At 38.3% G+C, this 20,661-nt stretch overlaps 1 protein-coding gene across 1 annotated transcript in view; it reads right to left on the reverse strand.

Moving 5' to 3' along the window:
- Positions 1-510: 510 nt before the first annotated feature.
- The window catches only part of DROSHA (drosha ribonuclease III), a 77,070-nt gene continuing 56,919 nt past the window's right edge, over positions 511-20,661 (reverse strand). Inside the window, exons 25-32 of the mRNA XM_054057385.1 lie at positions 19,573-19,730; positions 18,639-18,744; positions 14,326-14,467; positions 12,869-12,951; positions 12,651-12,754; positions 10,553-10,645; positions 9,751-9,797; positions 511-6,735 (exon numbers count right to left, since the gene is read on the reverse strand). Of these exons, the coding sequence (XP_053913360.1) occupies positions 6,605-6,735; positions 9,751-9,797; positions 10,553-10,645; positions 12,651-12,754; positions 12,869-12,951; positions 14,326-14,467; positions 18,639-18,744; positions 19,573-19,730 (864 nt within the window). The 3' untranslated portion in view covers positions 511-6,604. The remainder of the gene's footprint in view (positions 6,736-9,750; positions 9,798-10,552; positions 10,646-12,650; positions 12,755-12,868; positions 12,952-14,325; positions 14,468-18,638; positions 18,745-19,572; positions 19,731-20,661) is intronic.

A 20,661-nucleotide genomic window follows, 5' to 3' on the forward strand; every position in this document is an offset into this window, starting at 1 on the left:
TTCAAGTATCCCTCTGGATAAAGAGCTGCAACATTTGAATTGTAATTCTGGCTGGCAGTAAACACTGGTCACCGTGTCAGAACTTTTCTGACATGGTAAATGGCTGAAGTAATGACAGGAGGAAATCTGCAGGGAAGTAATGTTTGTTTGTTTTTTTTTAGAAATGTTGGCTCAGCTTGCATCAGTGAGGTCCCATGGGTTCCATGACCACCATCTTCATCTTTAAAGAAAGTAACAAGCTTTCTCCGGTGACAAACACTCACCCATCACTGCTGCATTATTTCTGGAAATATGAGTGGCTTCTGCCACCAGTAAAAGTTCATGATTTGTCAGCTTAAGAGTCTGTCCTTTGCTAACGGATTACTTTTGAAATGTCTGCTGTAAGTGGAAGTTTGTATTTATTTATTTACTTTTTCTAAAAATGTGGACAAACAAAACACTGTTTGGGCTCTGACTTTTTGTAGTAGAGTCTCTGTCTTAATAATTTTTTTCCCAAGAGTCCACAAGAAAAAGGGTAAAGGTGACAGTGGCCAGCCTGCTTGGCCAAGTTCACTGCTTCTCCCTCAAAGAAACTCTCAGGCACAGGAAATGTCGCAGGCTTTCAAAGAAAAGATACTTAATCCACAGACTGGGGCATCCACTGGATGAGCCATTATTGCCCTGCAACAGACCCCCTGAGGCTCGGACCCAAGTGACAATTTTGTCCTTGTTTTCATGTCTCAGCAATAGAATAAACATCCCCTTACTCTCTCCACACAAGTGCTGTGAAGAGCATCATAATGACATGCTTTAGGCATTCGTGTATGATTTTATTGCATGTATTGTACTGTATTGTATGTCACAGGCATGCTGTTTATACCCTTATCCATGAAACATTTTGGAATCCTGTTGAGGAATGCAGTGAGGATTTAGACAAAGAGAAATATACCTATATAGCAAGGTTTTGAGTTTAATTTGGTGCTTCCTTTGTTACCTGTAGCAAGCAGGTGAAGAAAAGGGCCTCTTGGGATAAACCTGCTCCCTGGTGGACAGGAAAATCTGAGAGGCTGGAGCGTATAGCCTATTTCATCTTAAGACCCCACAACAAACCTGTGACATTTCAAGGTACCTGAAAAAACAAGCATGGAAACAAAATATCCAGGAGAGAAAATAGTTGCTCTTTTCTTTGACTTTGAGCAGTCCTTGTCTTTGGATTTTTTAAAAGCAGGGGAGAAATTTCCTTTACTTTTTTCTTCTCAGACTCAGCCTACCTGCTCTGGCCAACGCACTCCTCTGCAGCTGTGGGGTCAGTTTCTCTGACTGCGCTGCTTTCATTACTCTCTGGCAGATCTTCCAGCATACTGTTACCAGCCAATGCACGGCAGTCAACAATGCTCGTTTCCCTCAGCTCATTACCTTCCAGGCCAAGAACCTGTCTACAAGCAGAAAGCTCAGACACAAAAGCCTGGGATGGTCTTCTCTTCTGCAGGCTTTGGAGAAATTTTTTTACCCAAGCACACACTGCAACAGTGGTGAGGCAGGTTGCCATGAAAGGAATCAAAAACAAGGAGAGGAAAACAAAACAAGACCAATGGGAAGTCATTGACCCTATTTTCTTCTACAGACAAAGTATTGCTTTAAAAGAGGAGTCCAGAAAAACAGTAAGGACATGTGATGAATGGTCTTACTTAGCATTTTATTGCTAGGTAGACCTAGTACATCCATAAACATGAACAATTTGCTAAGACACACATCATCTGTAACTCAAGGTGGGAACAACAAATGCATCAGAATATGGGGGAAGAAAAACTCACAAAATATTTTTAAAAGGCCATTTTTAGTAAAATAAAACTCTTCACCCAGCCTATAATTTGAAGGGACTGGTATACCTCCAAATTTGCATTCCATTTTTATCAGCATCTTCATACAAGGATAAATTCTGTCCTCAAAATACATGGAGTTAAATTCTTTTCTAGTGGTAGACGGTTTAATGAGCAGCTCTGGAATAAGAATAAATGGTATTGAGATGTATCCACAACAGATGAGAGATCTAGTTCCCTGCTCCACCTACAAAACTGTTATGTCGTTGGGTTTGGTGATTTTTGTTAGTGTAATAAACACAAGTTCACTATGCAGCCACCAGTTTATTTTGCAGCTGCTTCCCAGGTTATTCACCATATCTGCTTAGCTATGAGCGAAAGAACAGACAGCAGCATCAAGAATGTCTGTACCCAGACACCACGGCTAACCGGGCAAGAATAAGTAATTACCAGCAACCAATGAGGGGGTATCACATTTCTTTCCTGACCCTATTTCACAGTAAAATGTAGTTATTCCAAGATTTAAACACTTAGGCTTGCAGGTGACAGAAGACAGCAGAGCACTCTTCATCTACAAGTTTTCACTACACTTCACAAAACAAAACAGGAAACATTTTCTGGTTATTGTTCTCCATTTAGGCAAAACCATTTCAAATGCTCAATGACAAACATAACCTTTGGGGCAAGGGGAGAGGGGACCAGCAGGATGGGATATAGGGTCACAGAAATTTCCATCACAATACTATCCCCATCAAAGACAATGCACAAAGGTACAAAGTAGATGACCAACTTCCTAAACTCCTAAAGGGTTTTACAAACTTCCACCAAAGAAACTTTTTACAAGTGAACCGCTTACTTCATTTAAATACGTAGCCTGTATAATCAGAGTCTTTGAAGTAGGGAGACAGATGATCAGTGTTTGCCTTTTGATCTTTCCAAATTGTTTTAGCAAGTAACAACTATGCCTGAAGGCTTTTCTGGAAAATTTTATTAGCAACAATGTTTACAACAGTCTTGGAGACCAAAGTTCTCTTAGTATCACTGTTAAATAATCTTACAGAAACTGAAATCTTACAAGGCAAACCTAGGCCCTGCAAACAACAATGATGAATTTTCTGTAAATTCAATTAAAAGTACTAATCAAATAAGCTATAATTCTATTCAACGCTCTGTACCTATGCAAACTGAAAAAAAACCCCAAACAAACCAAGAAGAAAGATGTGATTTTCACAGGATCTGCTGGATCCACACAGATCTCAATCTGATTCTTTGTTCATCGTCTTGTACTCAAATCAAGTCAACAGATCTTGAATGAGAACCTCTAAATCAGAACAGATCCATCTCTGGAATAATCAAAAAAATTACTTTAATTTATTAATAAGCCAGAGAGACCTTCACATTTCCAAAGAGCAGCCAAAGTTGCTGAGTTATAGACTAAAGCTGTTCCACTGGTCTATATGACATCAGCAATCATTGAATGGTTTGGGTCGGAAAGGACCTTCAACATCATCCAGTTCCAACCTCCCTGCCATGGGCACGGACACCTTCCACGAGGTCAGGTTGCTCAAAGCCTCATCCAACCTGGCCTTGAGCACCTCCAGGGATGGGGCATCAGTAACTTTGCTGGACAACCTGTTCCATTGCCTCACCACCCTCACAGTAAGAAAATTCCCCATATCCAATACAAATCTATCCTCTTTCAATTTAAAATCATTATCCATCATCCTGTCACTGCACTCTCTGACAAACAGCCCCTCCCCATTATTCCTGTAGGCCCCCTTTAAGTACTGGAAGGCTGCTGTAAGGACTGTTCAGAGACCTCTGTTCTCCAAGCTGAACAAGTCCAACTCACTCAGCCTGTCTTTGTAGGAGAGGTGCTCCAGCCCTCTGTTCATCTTCTTAGTCCTCCTCTGGACTCACTCCAACAATTCCATGTCCTTCCCATCCTGAGGACTTCAGACTAGAGTGCAGTATTCCAGGTAGGGTCTCATGAGAGCAGAGTAGAAAGGCAGAATCATCTCCCTCTACCTACTGGTCACACCTCTTCTGATTATTTTTCCCAAATTTAAGGCAACTTAAAGAAGCAACTTTCTCTCCTTAGCGTGAGTTATAAAGGGCTGTGCTCACATTACATTCTATGCATCACCTTAAGTTATTAGAAACAGCCACTGGTTTTAGACAGTGCATACAGATAAAGACACTATAGTTTTGACGTAGACAAAGGAAATGTGAATTTTTCCACCTTTTACTTTGTTTTCTCCCTCAAGACAAAGAAAACAAAATTTCTTCAGGCGATCTTCTTAGGCCATGCATATACAGTGGAAAAATGGAAAATAGCCCACTCATGAAAAAAATGGTTACCATCTACATTTTATTGAGGAGGACCTAAAAATCATTAACTGTAGTAATGGAATGTAGAAATTGTTTCAAGCTGTTTGTTTTTAAGCAAATTCTGCAACAAAGAAGAAAAAAGAACAGTTGTGCGTTCCTCCCCCAAAACAGTGTACCTGATAAATTAGATCTATTTTATGGACATGTTTATAAGTAAGTTCACAGTATTTTTATGCCTGAAAAGTAAAATGATGTATAGGAAGAAAAAAAGTAATGTTAACCTATAAGCTAATGATTCCACTGCAGTGCTCTGGGGATTATCAGATATGATAAGAGAAATTTGCAATGCAACCATACAACTGAAAATGAAGTCACTCGGGTTCTATTTGTTAAACACATTAATCTGGTCACAGTTAGGATGGAAAAAGAAAATAATGCTGTATACAATTACCCGTAACCCTCTACCAATGCACCATTTCAACTTACTGCTAGAAGCAGATGGGCAATTCTACAAAAGAATTTGAAACACAGAAGACTTGAGGGCAAGGGAGTTGTTGCTGCTTGCTTTTCAAGCCAACTGCTGCTGAGAGGCATTTCAGCTTTTTATTTACAGGTTGAAGCTATAAGGAGTTACAATCACTTCTCAAAAGTCAAAGAACAACAATATCCAGCAGAAAGAAGCTCCTTGCCTTTATCTCCTTGTTTTTATCCCCTCCTTTATGTTTTAATGGTTTATTATCAGTCTCTAAATTAGAGAATGTGTTTGGCGTTTTTGTTCTCTCATCCTCTGAAATGGATTGAAAGCATCAATCCATTAAGAAAAGGCAATCATAGGAGCTGTAAGAAGTGAGGTAGTGCTGTGGGGTCAAGTTTATAAAAAAACCCTCATTTAAGTGCATCTCACATTGCCTGTGTACAAAAATGTGCTTATGAAAATACACATATTGAATAGCTCAGAAGAAACTTTGGGAAGACGTTTGGGTAGTCTGAACTTTTCAGCTACACTTGTGTCTACTTTGGCACCTGCAATAAAGTGCTTCCATGGATGTCCATTGCACACCTATAGAAAGGTAGTTCAGACAACTCCTGAATTAGACGATCAGTGTAGCATAACCATTGGGCAGAAGCTTTTCAGGAGCTTGAATTCTCGTACATCCATGCTTATGAAGCTGCTTGGTATCTTATCAGATACGTCTGTGTTATCTACATCAGAAAAGATGGATAAATAACTCAACAAAAAAGGATCTGAAGCAGGAAGAAAATGTGCAGTTAAGGAAAATAAGCACTGTAATTGTTTCACTTATCAGAAAAGAAAGATAAGAGAAATGGTTACAAAATATGTAGTATGAAATTGTTTTGACTCAGAACTCACCATAGGGAAAATGAATGGGTTGAAATTAAAAGTACAAACAACACATCAAGAACTATGATGAAGCTGTTAGCGGGAAAATGCACCAACAGACACGGTGGATGTTCTACTTTTGGTACTGTTCAGAGGTTTTAGAGATGAAACATCTGTCAGTCTAATATGGGACACACCTCTGAATCATACCTCGAGGACAAATTCTGCTCTCCTTTGGACAAAAAAAGTTTTCAATGAACCTATCTGGAACAGTGCCTGTACGGAGCTGCTGATACACATTTTGACTACTATGGCCATACTGGTATCTTCTGGAAAAATAAATCCATTGAAGTAGACACTAGTTTGATACAGTAGGAAGTTGAGAATTAAACTAAAGTTAAAAATGTAAACTTAGTAGTACATTGTCCACAAAAAAAGTTGTCATGTTCTTGCTTAGTAATTACCTTTTTTCTTCTTTTTCTTAGAGTTTTATATTACTGATTTAAAGACAACTCCCCCACCATTCCACACAAACCCATGTCACATTCCAGATGTTAAAACTACTATTTAAACCAAAAGTGATTATCTCCTTTGCTTAAAATATTGTACCAGTTTCTGTAAAAGGACCTGAAATTTGAGGCTCTGGCTTTGCAAAGTCAAGAAGTATATTTAGCTGAAAAACTTGTTAGATACATGCTTAAGTGCTCTGCTGAATTAATTTTTCATAACACTTTCCTCCTCCACTGTGAAATTCATGCAATAACTTTGCTGGTCACTGACAAAACTGCATTTGGACATAGGAGACAATTGTTGAACAGCTTTTCCTCCTACAAGCTTTTGAAATTAATATTTTATTACTTCATACAAGACAGTAAAAATAATCCCACAATTTTTTATGAAAAGGATTTAAAACCAAATCTTATTAAAAAGCCAAACAAACTTTGCACTTAAAACCAAACTAAAGAAATACTATATATACACACACACTTTTTTTAAGAAGAGATAATGATTTTCTTTTTGATATCAACAGGCACTCTTCATCCATCATCTGCAAGAAACTAGGTTAGGTCTCCGTAGGCCACTGTCAGAGTTATTAAGTAAGTAAATATGCCACTGCTTCTGCACCCTCCTTTTATTTCCTTGTTTCTTCAGTCTCATCTGGCTCTCTCTCTTGATGCTCTCTTTCCCACCTCATTTCTTTCAACTCTTGTCTGTACTTCCGTTCAATGAACCGTTTCTGATGGGCCATCTGGGGAAAGTTATCTGACACAAAGAGAAATATTTTACATTAATAAACACACTGGTAACACAGAAAGCCTCAGTTCTTTTTTTATTTTTTTTTTAAACTTTGATGAGATTAGGGATAGGTTGGAAACAAATGTTATTACCATTTTTACTCTTTTATTTCTAATAACCCATAGCAAACCAGGGCTGTGTGCCATAAGACTTTGGTTTCTTTATGATTTCAACATCTGTTTCCCTTGCTACAAAGCACTGTCAAATCTAATACACTCACAAAAATAAAATATAAAATCCTGGTATAGCAACATGGCCAGGTATTACCTGGATTTTATATTCCGTTCCCGTGGCAACGGGTAGTCGATACTGAAAAACGAATGTGAGACTACTGTCAATGCTGTCAAGATTTTTTGTCTTGTTTTCACTCCAAAAAGTATGAACCACTCGTTCCACATACAGATATTTATCTTATTATTAGTAGTATTAGTATTTTAGACCACATAGAATCCACTAGAAGCCTGACATTATGGAAGGATTCCTAATGGGAAAGTAATAGTGTACCAAAATGGAACACAGTAAAATCTGTTCCTGAAAAAGTTAATGCTTGGCCATGTACTGGAGTAGAGCCTTACTTAGCATAGTCTAAGAGCATGGATGAGTGAAGACTGGCTAAAACAGACCAGACAAAGCGAGGTGATGGAGACGTAGCTAGGGGGAAGATACTTCTGATTTCAGAGAGGTGTCCATCAGCTACACAAGTTAGAATAGAGGCTGTAAAACCAGCTAATATAATTGATCAGAATTGCTCTCAATTTAGGGCACAGGTGACAGAATATGATGTTTTCTGCATTAGCAGGGTCCTGACACTCATCTGTGTCTCTGTGCTGCAGACACCTGCACCCTCCAGCCAGTCAGAAAATGAAGAGGTGGTAAAGTATGTGGCAGTCTGCAGTTGGTGGTAAGTCCTGCTGGAATCACATAGAACATCTGTGATCATCACTGGCTACCTATCTGTGCCTCAGACGAATGCAAAAGTTTACTACACTGACCTCTAGAACCATAAACAAATTTGGGAGATGTCTCAGCAAAACTCTGCTCTCTCTCTAGTTGGCTCTCAAGAGAATTCAGCTGAGGCTCCTCAGGGAGGAGTCCCTTGGCACCAAGCATTTTCCTCCTCTTTTTGTGTCCCAGGCCGCACAGATCTGTTCAGCTAGACAACATAGTACAGAAGCCACGTAATCTACAGGAGTTTGTGGCAGAGCAGAATGACCTTCTACTGCTTTGTCTTATTGGCTGGTGAAATTTGTGCCTTTTATTATATACTACGGGAATGAAAGGTTTATATAACAGTTATTTACCACTTGAGCATAGGAGGGTATAATTTATTTAAACCAGAAAGCAATCTAAACAAAAGAAAATTGTTTTTAAATTGCTGCTGTTTTTAAAAACACTAGAGTTTTGTTTAATGGAGTTCCGGGATATTTTGTTGCTCACGTGCACCATAGAGTTAAAACTTTTCAGAAACTGTGCTTGTAATATGATTCTTTAAGAACTCTGAAGAACTCAGCTTGGTAGCAACCTGTTTGTTTATAACCCATTTAAGATGTTGAGAAGTAAATTTATGTCATAAACTCACCATATCTACCATATATATAAACTTCAAATAAAAGTAATTTTTATGCACCTGTTAACTACTTATGCAGGAAAAATAAAAAACAAAGACACACAAACACCCTCACCCACAAAAAACTAAACCCCAAACCCAAACAATTCTACTCCACAAACACAGACAAAATAGAACAAGTGCCCATCAGGACTGTGCAGCCTCCATCCCTACAGATAGTCAAAACTTGACTGGCAAGGCACTGACATACATGACCTAGCTTGAAAGCTGGCTCTGTTTTAGGGGTCGTTGGAGTATAGACGTCTTAGAGGACTATGGTATTCAAACAAATACATATGTCAGAAAAGAGCTGTGAAGTCCTTGGACTGATAAGAGATGAAGCTCACAGCTCTGTGAGTGGTGATACTGCCATAAGAAAAAGCACTCAAGGAAAGCTTCAGTAATATTTTGCAGATATTCATCAGAGAAGGGAAGTTACATTCTTCTACTTGTAATTAATTTACTGGGGGAGAGAAGTTTAATGCCTAGCAGATGTATATTAAAAAAAAAGTGGAATTACAGTGATTCATTGTCTTCTTAAATTTTTAAACCCTGGGATTTCCAGATGCAGAGATAACAGACTAAAAAACTTTGGCACCTTAAGAACTGTATGTCTGTACTTTGAATAAAATGCAAAAAGTGTACCTCCCCACGCTCTTCTGAATAGAGCTGCTGCACAAAATACTTGTAATCTATTTGCTTACCCTACATCCACCACATCTGGTATTTTAACTCAACTGACCGAAGTTCCTTCATATAAGAAGTTTGTATAAACTCATTCCTTTCATATCTGAGACTCCATTGCAATGAAGGACTGCTCCCATGCTGGCTATCCTGTGCATAATTTTGAGACATGCATAAATACATAACTGGATTCTCAGCTGATATATGCCATTCTTAACAGATAAATATTAACTTACATTGGCTGAGGATTTGCCTGTTAGATTTTTAACCTGATCTAATGTACAATCTGAGATTAAACTTAATTTCTAAACTGGCAACAGAAAAGCAATTTTCCTCCTCCCCTAAATCAGAGGATGAGGCAACCACAGCATCAGAAACTAAGGGGTCTTATACCACTGTATGTTTAAGAATGGAAAATCTTAATGACACTTCACTGCACAGGGCTCCCTTTAAGGCACAACCTCAGTAGCTGATCAACTCCCTATGAAAAATATCTATTGGTATCATATTAAATTCACCTGTTACAAAATTGTCTTGAAAGTAATAAAAGGAAAATTTGCTGCTTATAGACGTTGACAGCATTCAGTGTATACATTTCATTCAAAATTTTATCCCCCTCAAAACCTGCATTGTATCTCACTAAAGACCAAGGAGGTAAACTATAAATTTTCTCTGTTGCCCAGATATCTTACATTTTTCAAGGGCGTCCATTGCAGCTCCCATTTCCGCCTGCTGAATACTGTGAAAGCCAAACAAAAACATGTTACATGAGATCTAAGTTGTACAGAATAAACTGAATTTTCTGACAAGTGGAACACTACCTACTCTTTTGTAATAAAACTTTTTGTATAACCAGTACCTAGTAATTCCCAGAGTGTATGATACATCAGACATTCCATAAATATGTGAGCAATAGCACTACAGCTCCAGTGGAATATTTTTAAACTTAGATCAATAACGCTAACGGAATATTCTAGTCCATCCTTCACTGAAGCATTTAGTTCTACTTGAGAGAAAAAAGGAACAAAAATCACAGAGGTATGAACACCGTAAAACCAATGATATTTTCACAACCAACAACAGATTTGGTAGCAGAAAGTAAGATGAGGTCTTTAGGATTCATGGTTGGAGTCTACAACTTCAAAAATCATTCTAAAACACCTAGAAGTAATCCTGGACAGTAATCCAGTAGCAAAGTCAGAGATAAAAATCACTATTTCCTGGAAGCTGTTCTGCAGTTTCTAGTCTGAGAGCCACCAATGGTTCAGCATTGCTATTCACCCTGTAGGCAAGTTCATCAAAAAAGCTTAAGACTGAAAACTATACAGAACTTGAACCCTTCAGGTGCTCCTGAGGCAGGAACTCAGAATAGCCTGAAGAAGGCTCTATAGCTTTCCTTTACTCAGGCCAACCACACACTTGCCTATGTCCATGTTTAAATAGTTTTGGACATTGCCACACTCTTCAATATCATGGATTAATTTTTCACTGTACCTTGGGCCTTTACCACATCCTATTCTTTCCCCTTTGAAGTAAACAGCTACTGTGTATGTCCTGGCATGAGATGGTCCCACTGTCTGCAAAGTCCTGAAATAAGAAAGATATGATTTATTCAAGCAGGAAGTATTAAAGACCAGAATCTGTTTGTGGAATGTACATCACAAAGCTTTCAGTCCAGTCAATACATATAGCGGAACCAGTGCAAAGCATGGAGCAAGGGTTGAAAGACTCCTGTATAAATCATGTTAACTCAAAGATTACCAGTAAGATGCACACTGAAAAGGAGAAATTCAGACAGAATGCACCTTTGTTTACATTGGTTATATTTATACCTCCAGGATCATTCAGGAGCACCACAATGAAAATTGAAACTTTAACCTATAAGCAAAAATGCAAACAAAATCACAAAGTGCTTAAACACTGGGAAAACACTTGTAATAAAGTCATATAAACTGTGTGTAGCTGTGCAATTCCAAATAATCACACCAATGTGATTACTGTGTGCAACAAAACTTTAGTTTCAGAAAGTTGTGCAGTTAGCAAGGTTTTAAAAAAGACTTTATATTGGACAAGTTTCCATGAGCTCTGAAAAGTTACAGTTTGTCACAAAACAAACTTTCCATTCAAGTTAAAGTCTAGGACATGCATCTATAACCATCTAAAGGGGGAAAAAAAGATAATTCCCTAGACATGCAATGAATTGCTGCTTCTACTGTTTCTACCTGCTGTCCCAAATCTCTCTCCACTATCAGCTCAAGTTCTGTCCACTACCTTGTTTCATTTGGAAGGAATGCCAATTTCACATCAATTTTTTTAAGGATCTATCTATAGTACTCTGTCTCCATGTGCTGTGACAAGAGCAAATGAAACCCATCCCAAATTTAAAAGCTATAGTACTGACTGCCATGAAACAGATAACCCTAAGAAAAGGAATTTAACAAGATAATAGGAAGATAACAGCATATTACTAGCTCTAAGCTGTACTATAAAAATCAATTTATCATCACAGCAAAACAAAGCAAACATTTGGTACTTCATAGTCAATGGGTTTTACAAGAATCAGGAATTGTTTCTTTTGTATTCATCTCCCTCACACAACACAAAGCTATGAGATCTCATACAGAGACACTAAGACATCAAATTTGCAGAGCATCAATTCAATGTTAAAGCGGTCATATTTCTGAAGTGCAGTTTGTCACTACAACTGAACTGCTACATTTCATTGAAAACTTTACTTCAGTAAACGTGACAAATGCATTAAAGGTGTCTATTCTTCATAATTTTGTGATAAAATAATCCAAACAATACAAGCCTTGAAATTCCATAGCCTTTATCTCTTCCTTTGGGGGCTAACATTGCATTCAACCCTACATTAATTGAATGGAATTGGATGCAATATACAATCTTAAGTCTATTATTGTCTCTTTAAAGCAGCTGTTATGCTATCTTGCAAATGAAGGAGAGATGGGAGACACATTCCATCCAGCTTCAGGTATCTAACTGAGGTGTACAAATTAAGAGCTTAATTGCCCTAAGCATTTCTACCATTAAGCAGGAAGACATATGGGCTGAATTCTGCAGCGAAAATACTCAAAACTTGTGTTTTCCCTCAATGTCTGACTGCGGATTAAAACCAGAGCCCACAATTAGGATGGGTAAAACAAGCCATTTATTATGTTTACATAATAATGTGGAGTGTAGAGAATTACTGAAAATTGAATGGAGATATTTTGACTTCATAGCCAAACAGCCATTGTTCCATTCATTTAATTTAAAATACTGCCATTCCTTATATTAAAAGAACAAATATAGAATGATGCCAATGAAATATTCAGCTAAAACATAAAAAATACATTTTCCCTCAAAACTGAACAAGGTAAAATGCTTATTAATTCTTCCTCGTAATGGCTTAAAACACCTGAAAGTTGGAAAACATTGGTTCAACATTTTCCATCTTCAAATAGAGACTGGAGGGCCTGGATAAATACAATAAAGCCAAAATATGGGAAACACGTAGGGTGACTGATGACATCTTCCTTCATATAAAGAAAGACTGATAATTAGCTTATGCCCATAAGACGCCAGTTCTTACTTGTAAAGAGGAATGTCTGGCTCTTTTCCTTCTGTTCTGAGAGTCAAGCAGCACTGTTGAAGCTGAGACTTAGGATCATTCCAATCTTGATTTAAAATAAACTCCTGTAAGAAGTTCACAAACATGCTTTTATAATCAAGAGATTGCAGTAAGTTTCTAAAACACAATAAATGTGTTAAAAGAGAGTGGCAGGAAAGTAGGAACTTGACTGGTCTTACCTTTAGCCGTGGAAAAAAGCATACATTCATGAAAGTGTGAACATATTCCAAATCTTTATCAATGTACAGGGCAGCAATAAAGGCTGAGGGAAAAAAACCAAACAGTGTATTGTCACTCATCCAAGGAGAATGTTACTGGCTTGCACTTTTAGAAACAGGTAACTCTGAGTACTCTAAAGCCATATTAAATTACGTTTCACAGCAGTGATCTGATGAGGGTATTATTATCCTGTGTACACAGGAAAAAATACAGTTGACCAGGAGATTAAGTGACTTACTTAAATCCACTCAGTCATTTAAAGAGCTAGAAACAACACTCAGCTCCTAATCTCACATTTTAACCAGGAGACCAGAGATACTCATAAATAAATTACTACTGGGTACCATTAAAAAGTTTTAGATATAAATCACTCCTGTTTGGTTGCAATTTCCATTTGCTTGGAGGATTTGGCAAAAGCTAAGGGGTCTGAATGGCTCACAAAACACATCAAAATATACGACATGCAGATTAACCTTCTCTGAAGAATATTTATTACTGTTTGTACTTTCTTTGGAAATAAGGCATAACAAACTCTCACAAATGGACTAGAAATAATTTAATTTCCATTCATTGTGGAATGACCAGTTTGAAACCCCCTAAAATGCAGTCAAATGAAACATAGCAATATTCACCTGCTGATGGAACTACTTTATCTTCCAACAGTAACCAGAACAAACTAATGAAACACCAAAACTGCTGTTACATAGCCTCACTCAGATTACAAGCTTTTACTTTCTAGATATGCTTTTGACCTGGTCATCATGACCCCTCAATTTATCTTCCATATGAAAGAGGACTGAGAGAACTGGGTTTGTTCAGCCTTGAGAGGAGAAGTCTTAGGGGAGACCTTATTACCATGTACCAGCACATAAAAAGTGCCTGCCAAGATGAAGACTCCCTTTTGTACAAAGAGTCACATGGAAAAGACCATGGGCAATGAGTGTAAATTACTTCTGGGGACATTCCAACTGGATTCCAGAAGAAAATTCTTCACCATGAGAACAGTTAAACACTGCAATAATCTCCCCAAGGAAGTGATAGATTCCTCTACACTTGACACTTCTATGGCTCAGCTTGACAGTGTGCTGAGCCATCTCATTTAAACTATGTATCACCTAAAAAGGTTGGGCCAGATGATCTTTGAGGTCCTTTCCAAGCTAGCATTCTAAGATTCTATGATTTCTAAGCCTACAACTTTGCACCTGCAATTATGCATCCTTCATACTTTCATACAGACTCCAAGAATCTAGGCTAGTGTTCAAAAATGTGGCCTTCAGAGATGCAGGCATAATTAATTTGAAAACCTAAACATACATTTTTCGTAGTGAACTGGGGGAGTTTTAATAGCTTTCTTAAACAAGCCTCAGGGAGAAAGAAGTTGCATAAGGACTACACTGTCATAACCAAATTCACTCACATTCCAAGAGATCAGCCAAAGTCTTAGTTCGAAGAGCTACAGGTCTTTTTGTCTTGTCATTAGTGATGGCAAATTCTTGCATACCCAGCTCTTCTGCCACCTTGGCCTGTGTCCTGTTGTTCACCAAAGAACTTCTCAACAGCTGCAAAAGAAAGAAGTTCCACTCAGTGGTAATAACTGGCAATACCAAACTATAAAAGGTAGGGAGATCTGGGAGAAAAAAAAATTTACTTTTATCCTTGTAGCCTCTCACTTCTCTCAGTTTACTGACATTCTGTTTCAGGACAACTCAAATGATTTATATAAACACACATACACTCATTCTTTCTACTGCTGATTTTTCCTTTAGTTTCTATTCTTCTTACCAAATTTTATTTGTTCTGTGAACACATTACTTCTGTAGATATATTCTGCATTTAAAATACTTGTTTGTGAGCTTCTTTGCAATCATATACCATCTCTTCATCAGTCCTGTACTTTTTCAGCTATCTATATACTCTAGTTTAAGTAATAGACAGTTACATACATTTTTCCATGTAAAGTATAAACATACAGCATGCTGGAGTCTATAGAGCAGTCCCTAATGTCCACCAAATAAGAAATAAATAGGCAGCAATTAAAACAAATGCATACTAAAGCAAAAGAGTCTAGTGTTTCAGAACAAGCAGATGAGGAAGCTGCTCCATGCATAGAAGAAAAAGCATAGCTGGGTGGTGGTCTGTATGTACTGTTTGTTCTGCTGAAGACAGTATAGCTGAGCCAATGTATTCCTGAGAAAGATCCAGCTGTAATATTTTCAATGTATAACCATGTCCAGGACACCTGGTTCTCCAGCACAGTTCCTCAAAGTGCTTAACCCAGGGTCTAGGCTGATTGCTTAAATAAAACATAAAGCTCTGCCAAAGATACAATCCTACACAGCTTAAAGGAGGATTTTGGAATTTTAGGGTTTCATATAGTTTTCTGAACCCCTTGTTAAGGTGAGCTTTTTTCCCTGGTTGTTTGCTTTTATGTTTAAAAGAAACAGTATTAATTTAAGAAGTTAAGAATTTTATGGGAGGTGGGGGTGGGAGAGAAGAAACGTCTCTCTTTTCCACTGTATATGTAACCTAGACTTCAGAAGGTGTATATACATTTTTTATCTCTTCCTCTTCCAAGTCACATTTGCTCAGCTTATTAGATCCAAGTTATATGCTACCTGGCTCCAGCATGTCAACTGAGCTTATGAAAATCAAGATTTATTTGTTGCACTTGATACTTCATCTCTGACGAGATAAATAAAGAACAGTATGTTCATAATTTGTTTGGCAATGATGTATGAAGCAGATACTCACAACTTGATCTTCATAAACTAGGCAGGCTGCACAGAGGATTATTAGCTGCCTCTCTAACCTCTGCTTAAACTCATTTTCTACTTGCTTCTTTGCAAAATTCTTCCCTTTCATGTCCTTAAGATAAATAAACAATACATTCCCCAACAAAATCCTAAGTAAGATACACCACCTATGAGACAGAAGTACAGTATCATGTGACAAAAATCTGTTTCTAGTAATTGGAAAAGGATCTCTTTTGCTGCATTTGCAGAATATTTATTTTGCTGAGACCTGTAATCCTGACTAATACTGTCATAAAACAAAGAGCAACATATATGCTACAGTGAATTACAGACAGAAAAAAAAAGTTATTCTTCTAGCACTGTGGTTATCAACTTGCTCTATATTAGAATTTGCCTCTTCTACAACTGTTATCTAGCAAGAAACTCAACCCCCCTTAATGGTACAGGGAAGACATGGTACCTGTGCCTTCCCAGGAACTTTTTTGGAATAATCTCCACTCTGACAGCACACAACCCGCATCATTGCAGATGCTCTAACATTTTATGGATGCTCAACTGCAGCCTAACTCTAATTACAAATAATTTGGGGTTTTTTAATTCTTCCATCTTCACACAGCATACTACTCCTGGGACTGTAGAATAAGCCAGTACCGGAGAGGCTCTGTCTTCTAACGGCCAACAAAATTTTATCCTCTTTTTGGCGGATCACTTGGCTATCTCAAAATATGTAGGCAAGACTATGTTCTCCTTTCTTTTTCTTAATTATAGTTAATTTACAGATGTCTCTCCACGAATAATAACTACACACTGAGAAGCCACTGACTTGCCAGTCAAGTGGAATCTTCCCATACTTGACCAAAACTGCTCTCCATACTACAGACACCATTCTGTTATTACTCCAAAAGCAAGTGTGTTCCCAGGTAATGGGAGAAAGGTAACAGGAAACAGTGTGTGCTGTTTCTCTTCAGATCCTACATCATCAGTCCCCTTTCTCACGTCTCATTCCATTTGTCCTCAAATATAAAAACATTCTAAGAAAGTTTTCTTTTTTACTGCACACACATCCCCAGAGCTGAAATTTTATTCTAGGCATTACCTACTTATCGAAATCCTAATGTGTTTTCAGCATCCATTCCACTCCAATTTTGTAGTTTCCCCCACAAACCTGGACTCTGCAACTCATTCTACCTGTCAACTCACTAGTCATTAAATTAAGGAACACGGAGATGTTCTGATCATTGTTCCGAGTATTTACACCCATTAATAGCTACACTTCACATTCTTCCTGCCAAACAGCTCTTGAAAGATTTATCTTACTATAACAACACAGATGCCTACATTCTTAAAAGTCACCTACAAAGCAAAAAAGCCCCACCAATGTTGGATTTCTGCCTTATGTTTTTGTTTCTCTGAAGAATTAATACGACAAGGTTCTTCCCCTTTTAACTTCTACTTCAAAAGTTCAGGCTTTATCTACTCTGTTTCCTGCACGATACAAAAGAATTCACACAGATGGAAATGAAACTTAAGAACTGCTGAAGAAAAAAAATACTTTTAGTCAGAGCATGTACTTTTTTTCTGGCGAAGAGCTTTAGCCCGAAAAACCCAAGAAGCATATTCTTGAAAACACGCTGTCTTAGCACCACCATCTCTTTTTTGATTTGAGAAAACCACTCCAAGTAGCTAAGAAACCTACATTACTACTTCCCAATTTCAACTAGGAGACTGGACTGGCATTCCTGATACAGGTATCGCTTTTTTTATTTTAGTCAAGACTTCAAAACAGAAAAAAAAAATTACTAAGTGTAAGAAAATGTCTTCCTCATATATAAAGCCACAGCTGTCTAGTTACAGTACTAAACGAATCAATCAGAGAAAAAACCTACGTATGCTACCACCCTATGTTTAAAGTACTGTAAATTGCCGCAAGATTCACCGATTGAGTTGTTCAGAGCCCAGATAAGAGAGGCTGAAAGGCTACAGTAATCAACAGCAGATGACCGCAACAACAGTAAAATTCAATTCAAAAGCTTCCACTGGATGTCCAGATTGAAGACAAGAGGATAACCAGGCTAAAACAGACTGTGAATGCTTCTTGTCAGGCAACATAACCCTGCCTGGCTGCAGGTTCAACAGACTAGAAGTCAAAAATAAAATCACAGAAGGCACCTTAATGATCATCCTATTCCAACCCCCCTGCGATGGGCAGGCACACCTCCACCAGATCAGGCTGCCCAAGGCCCATCCAACCTGGCCTTGAACACCTCCAGGGATGGGGCAGCCACAGCTTCCCTGGGCAACCTGTGCCAGTGCCTCACCACCCTCACTGTGAAGATTTTTCTCCTAAAATCTAGTCTAAATCTTCCCCTTTCCAATTTATAACCCTTCCCCCTATGCTATCACTACAAACCTTTGTAGAGTCCCTCCCCAGCTTTCTTGTATGCCTCCTTCAGGTATTGGAAGGCTGCTGTAAGGTCTCCTTGGAACCTTCTCTTCTCCAGGCTGAACAACTCCAATACTCTCAGCCTGTCGTCGTATGGGAGGTGCTCCAGCCCTCTGAGCACCTTTGCAGGCCTCCACTAAACCCATTCCAACAGCTCCATGTCCTTCTTATGTTAAGGATTCCAGAACTTGACACAATAGTCCAGGTCATGTGATGTGTCTACCATAATAAACAGTTTAAGATGCCTATCTTTAAACAAGAACTAGTCTTATCTCCCAATTTCCTCACTAATGTCCTTAAAATTATTGATCCATTTCACAGACAGAAAAAACATTATTGCACTGGGCTCATAAATCATAATTTTCTATTCATTACACTGGTCATGACTTAAAATGAACAAAGACTTATTAAGAACAGTGGTCGCTGAGGCTTCTTTTGTTAATCAAACCCAGAATAATTCACTAGCTACTCCCATAATTTCAGTCACCATCCCACTCTTGCTCTTCCGGAGCGCATGACTGATGGCAGTCTCACCGTTAAGTGCCCTTCATGATGATCAGGGAAATGTATGAATAAATACTCCGTGGCTACTAACTGCATTATGGAGTCACCCAGGAATTCCATCCTCTGGTTGTGGCCTCTGAAAAATGAGACATCAATGCAGAAAAAAAATCAATAAGCACTCACAGAGGAAAAAACAAAATCAGCATGCATACACAAATTAAAATAAAGAGTTCCAAATGCATTTAAGACAATTTCCCAGTGTTAACAAGGTGAGTTGAAAATACAGTTCATTACTGTTGTAACACCAACTTTCAGTGAGAAGGCAAATCAGGGTAGCTGCATATATAAACAATCGTTAGATTACAGATCTGGGCCTAACTGAAGGAGAAGAGCAGTTAACATCAAGTTTGCAAAGCAGTGAGGTTTCTACATGCAACTTCTAACAAGAAAGTGAACTAAAGAATAAACAACTTCAACAGAGGAAAAAGGTCTGTCCATTCACAAGAAACAAAAGGATCAGGGCTCAAACCCTGCTCGATACTCTGAATGGGTAACCACTGGTGTGGCTCTAGCGTTTGCTTTAAAACAGGGTCTGGTAGCTCTACACATCACAGAACACAAGGGCTGCACTTGGAACAAAGAGCATGATATTATTTCTTTCCTCTGCCCAAATGTACCTCCAAGTATGTTTTGCTACTGTCTCAGGAGTGATGTGCAAATATCAAAGATGCAGGAAGCTCAGAACTAACACCGGGATGGCTGTCTTAACATCTCCTGTAGTCTTTCCTAAGGCGTCCACTATTGACCACTGTCAGAGATGAGATACTGAGCCAGGTAGGCTTGCAAACATAGCTGCTCTATTCTCTTCCAGAGAACAAATATAACATCTAGAGTCTGTTTACAAATAAAGCAATCTGGGATACTAACAGAAGGCCCAACATGACGACTCTTGCTGCATACTCACAGAGTCAGATGGTTAAAGCCTACTGTCCTCAAAGTGAATGCACGTGCCAGAAGCCGAACGTGAGTGAAGATGACTCCAATTGCTTCCTCAAATTCTGTAAGCTTCTGAAGTACTGGAGAGGTCTCAATGAGTTGCCTGTCAGTGTTGGACTCCTGCAGCTGTAAATAAAATGAAGTGCAAATAATGACAAACTGGCAATGTTTTTAGAACTCTTCGGAGAAAAACAAGCCTTCTGTAAACCAAAGGCAAAGAATACAGTGAACAAATCATTCTGTGGACAGCTGAACAGAGAAAACTCGCTTTCCTCTGGCTTTTTGTCTTGGATAATTACCACTCAAAGAAGATGTGAGCTTGGTTGCATGCCTTTTTAACAGTTGAGGCACTTACAATACATTGCTTATTTCGTTTTGACTCTACATGTGGACAACATGGGATACTTGTTTTCACAGAACATGGATAACTGCACATGTCTGAGCTTCCTAATATTATCACAGTGTTTGCAACTGAGCAACAGATTTAAAAATTATTAGAATAGGGCTGACAGCATGTCAAGATGAGAAAAAAAAAAATATATTCCTTTAAATTTCCTTCAATATCAAAATTCAAGAATATTTAGTATATGGACATTCAAAAAGGGCACAATAACACAAGAAAATTAAAATTATTGGTATCTTTTCTTATCACTTTCCTGTCTGATGTCCTTGATGTCCACTGTTAAATGGCTCTCTGAAGATGGGAAATAGCCTAGGCATTTCCTCCAGCTACTCTGGGCATCTTTCTTGTACAGTAATGCCTCAGAGGAGGAATCATCCAAGATAGGGATGCCTAAAGGAAAAGTAAGAATAGCTACCGTTTTTTTAAGTGGCATTAAGATCATTTTTTGGTTTGTTGTCTGTCCCTTTTCTATTAAGTATTCACTATGTTCGAATTGACTTTTTCCTAAACACCACTGAGCTTTTAGCTGACATAGAACTACAGATCCTGGCAGTAAAATCCCACACTTGGGCGATAATGGCCAGTTTGGAGTTCAGTTGCATACGGAGCTGAAACTGGTTTTTGCTTCTACATGCGCAGTCCTTTGTATTTACC

Source organism: Cuculus canorus, chromosome 2 (assembly GCF_017976375.1).
Source record: "Cuculus canorus isolate bCucCan1 chromosome 2, bCucCan1.pri, whole genome shotgun sequence".
Lineage (NCBI taxonomy): Eukaryota > Metazoa > Chordata > Aves > Cuculiformes > Cuculidae > Cuculus > Cuculus canorus.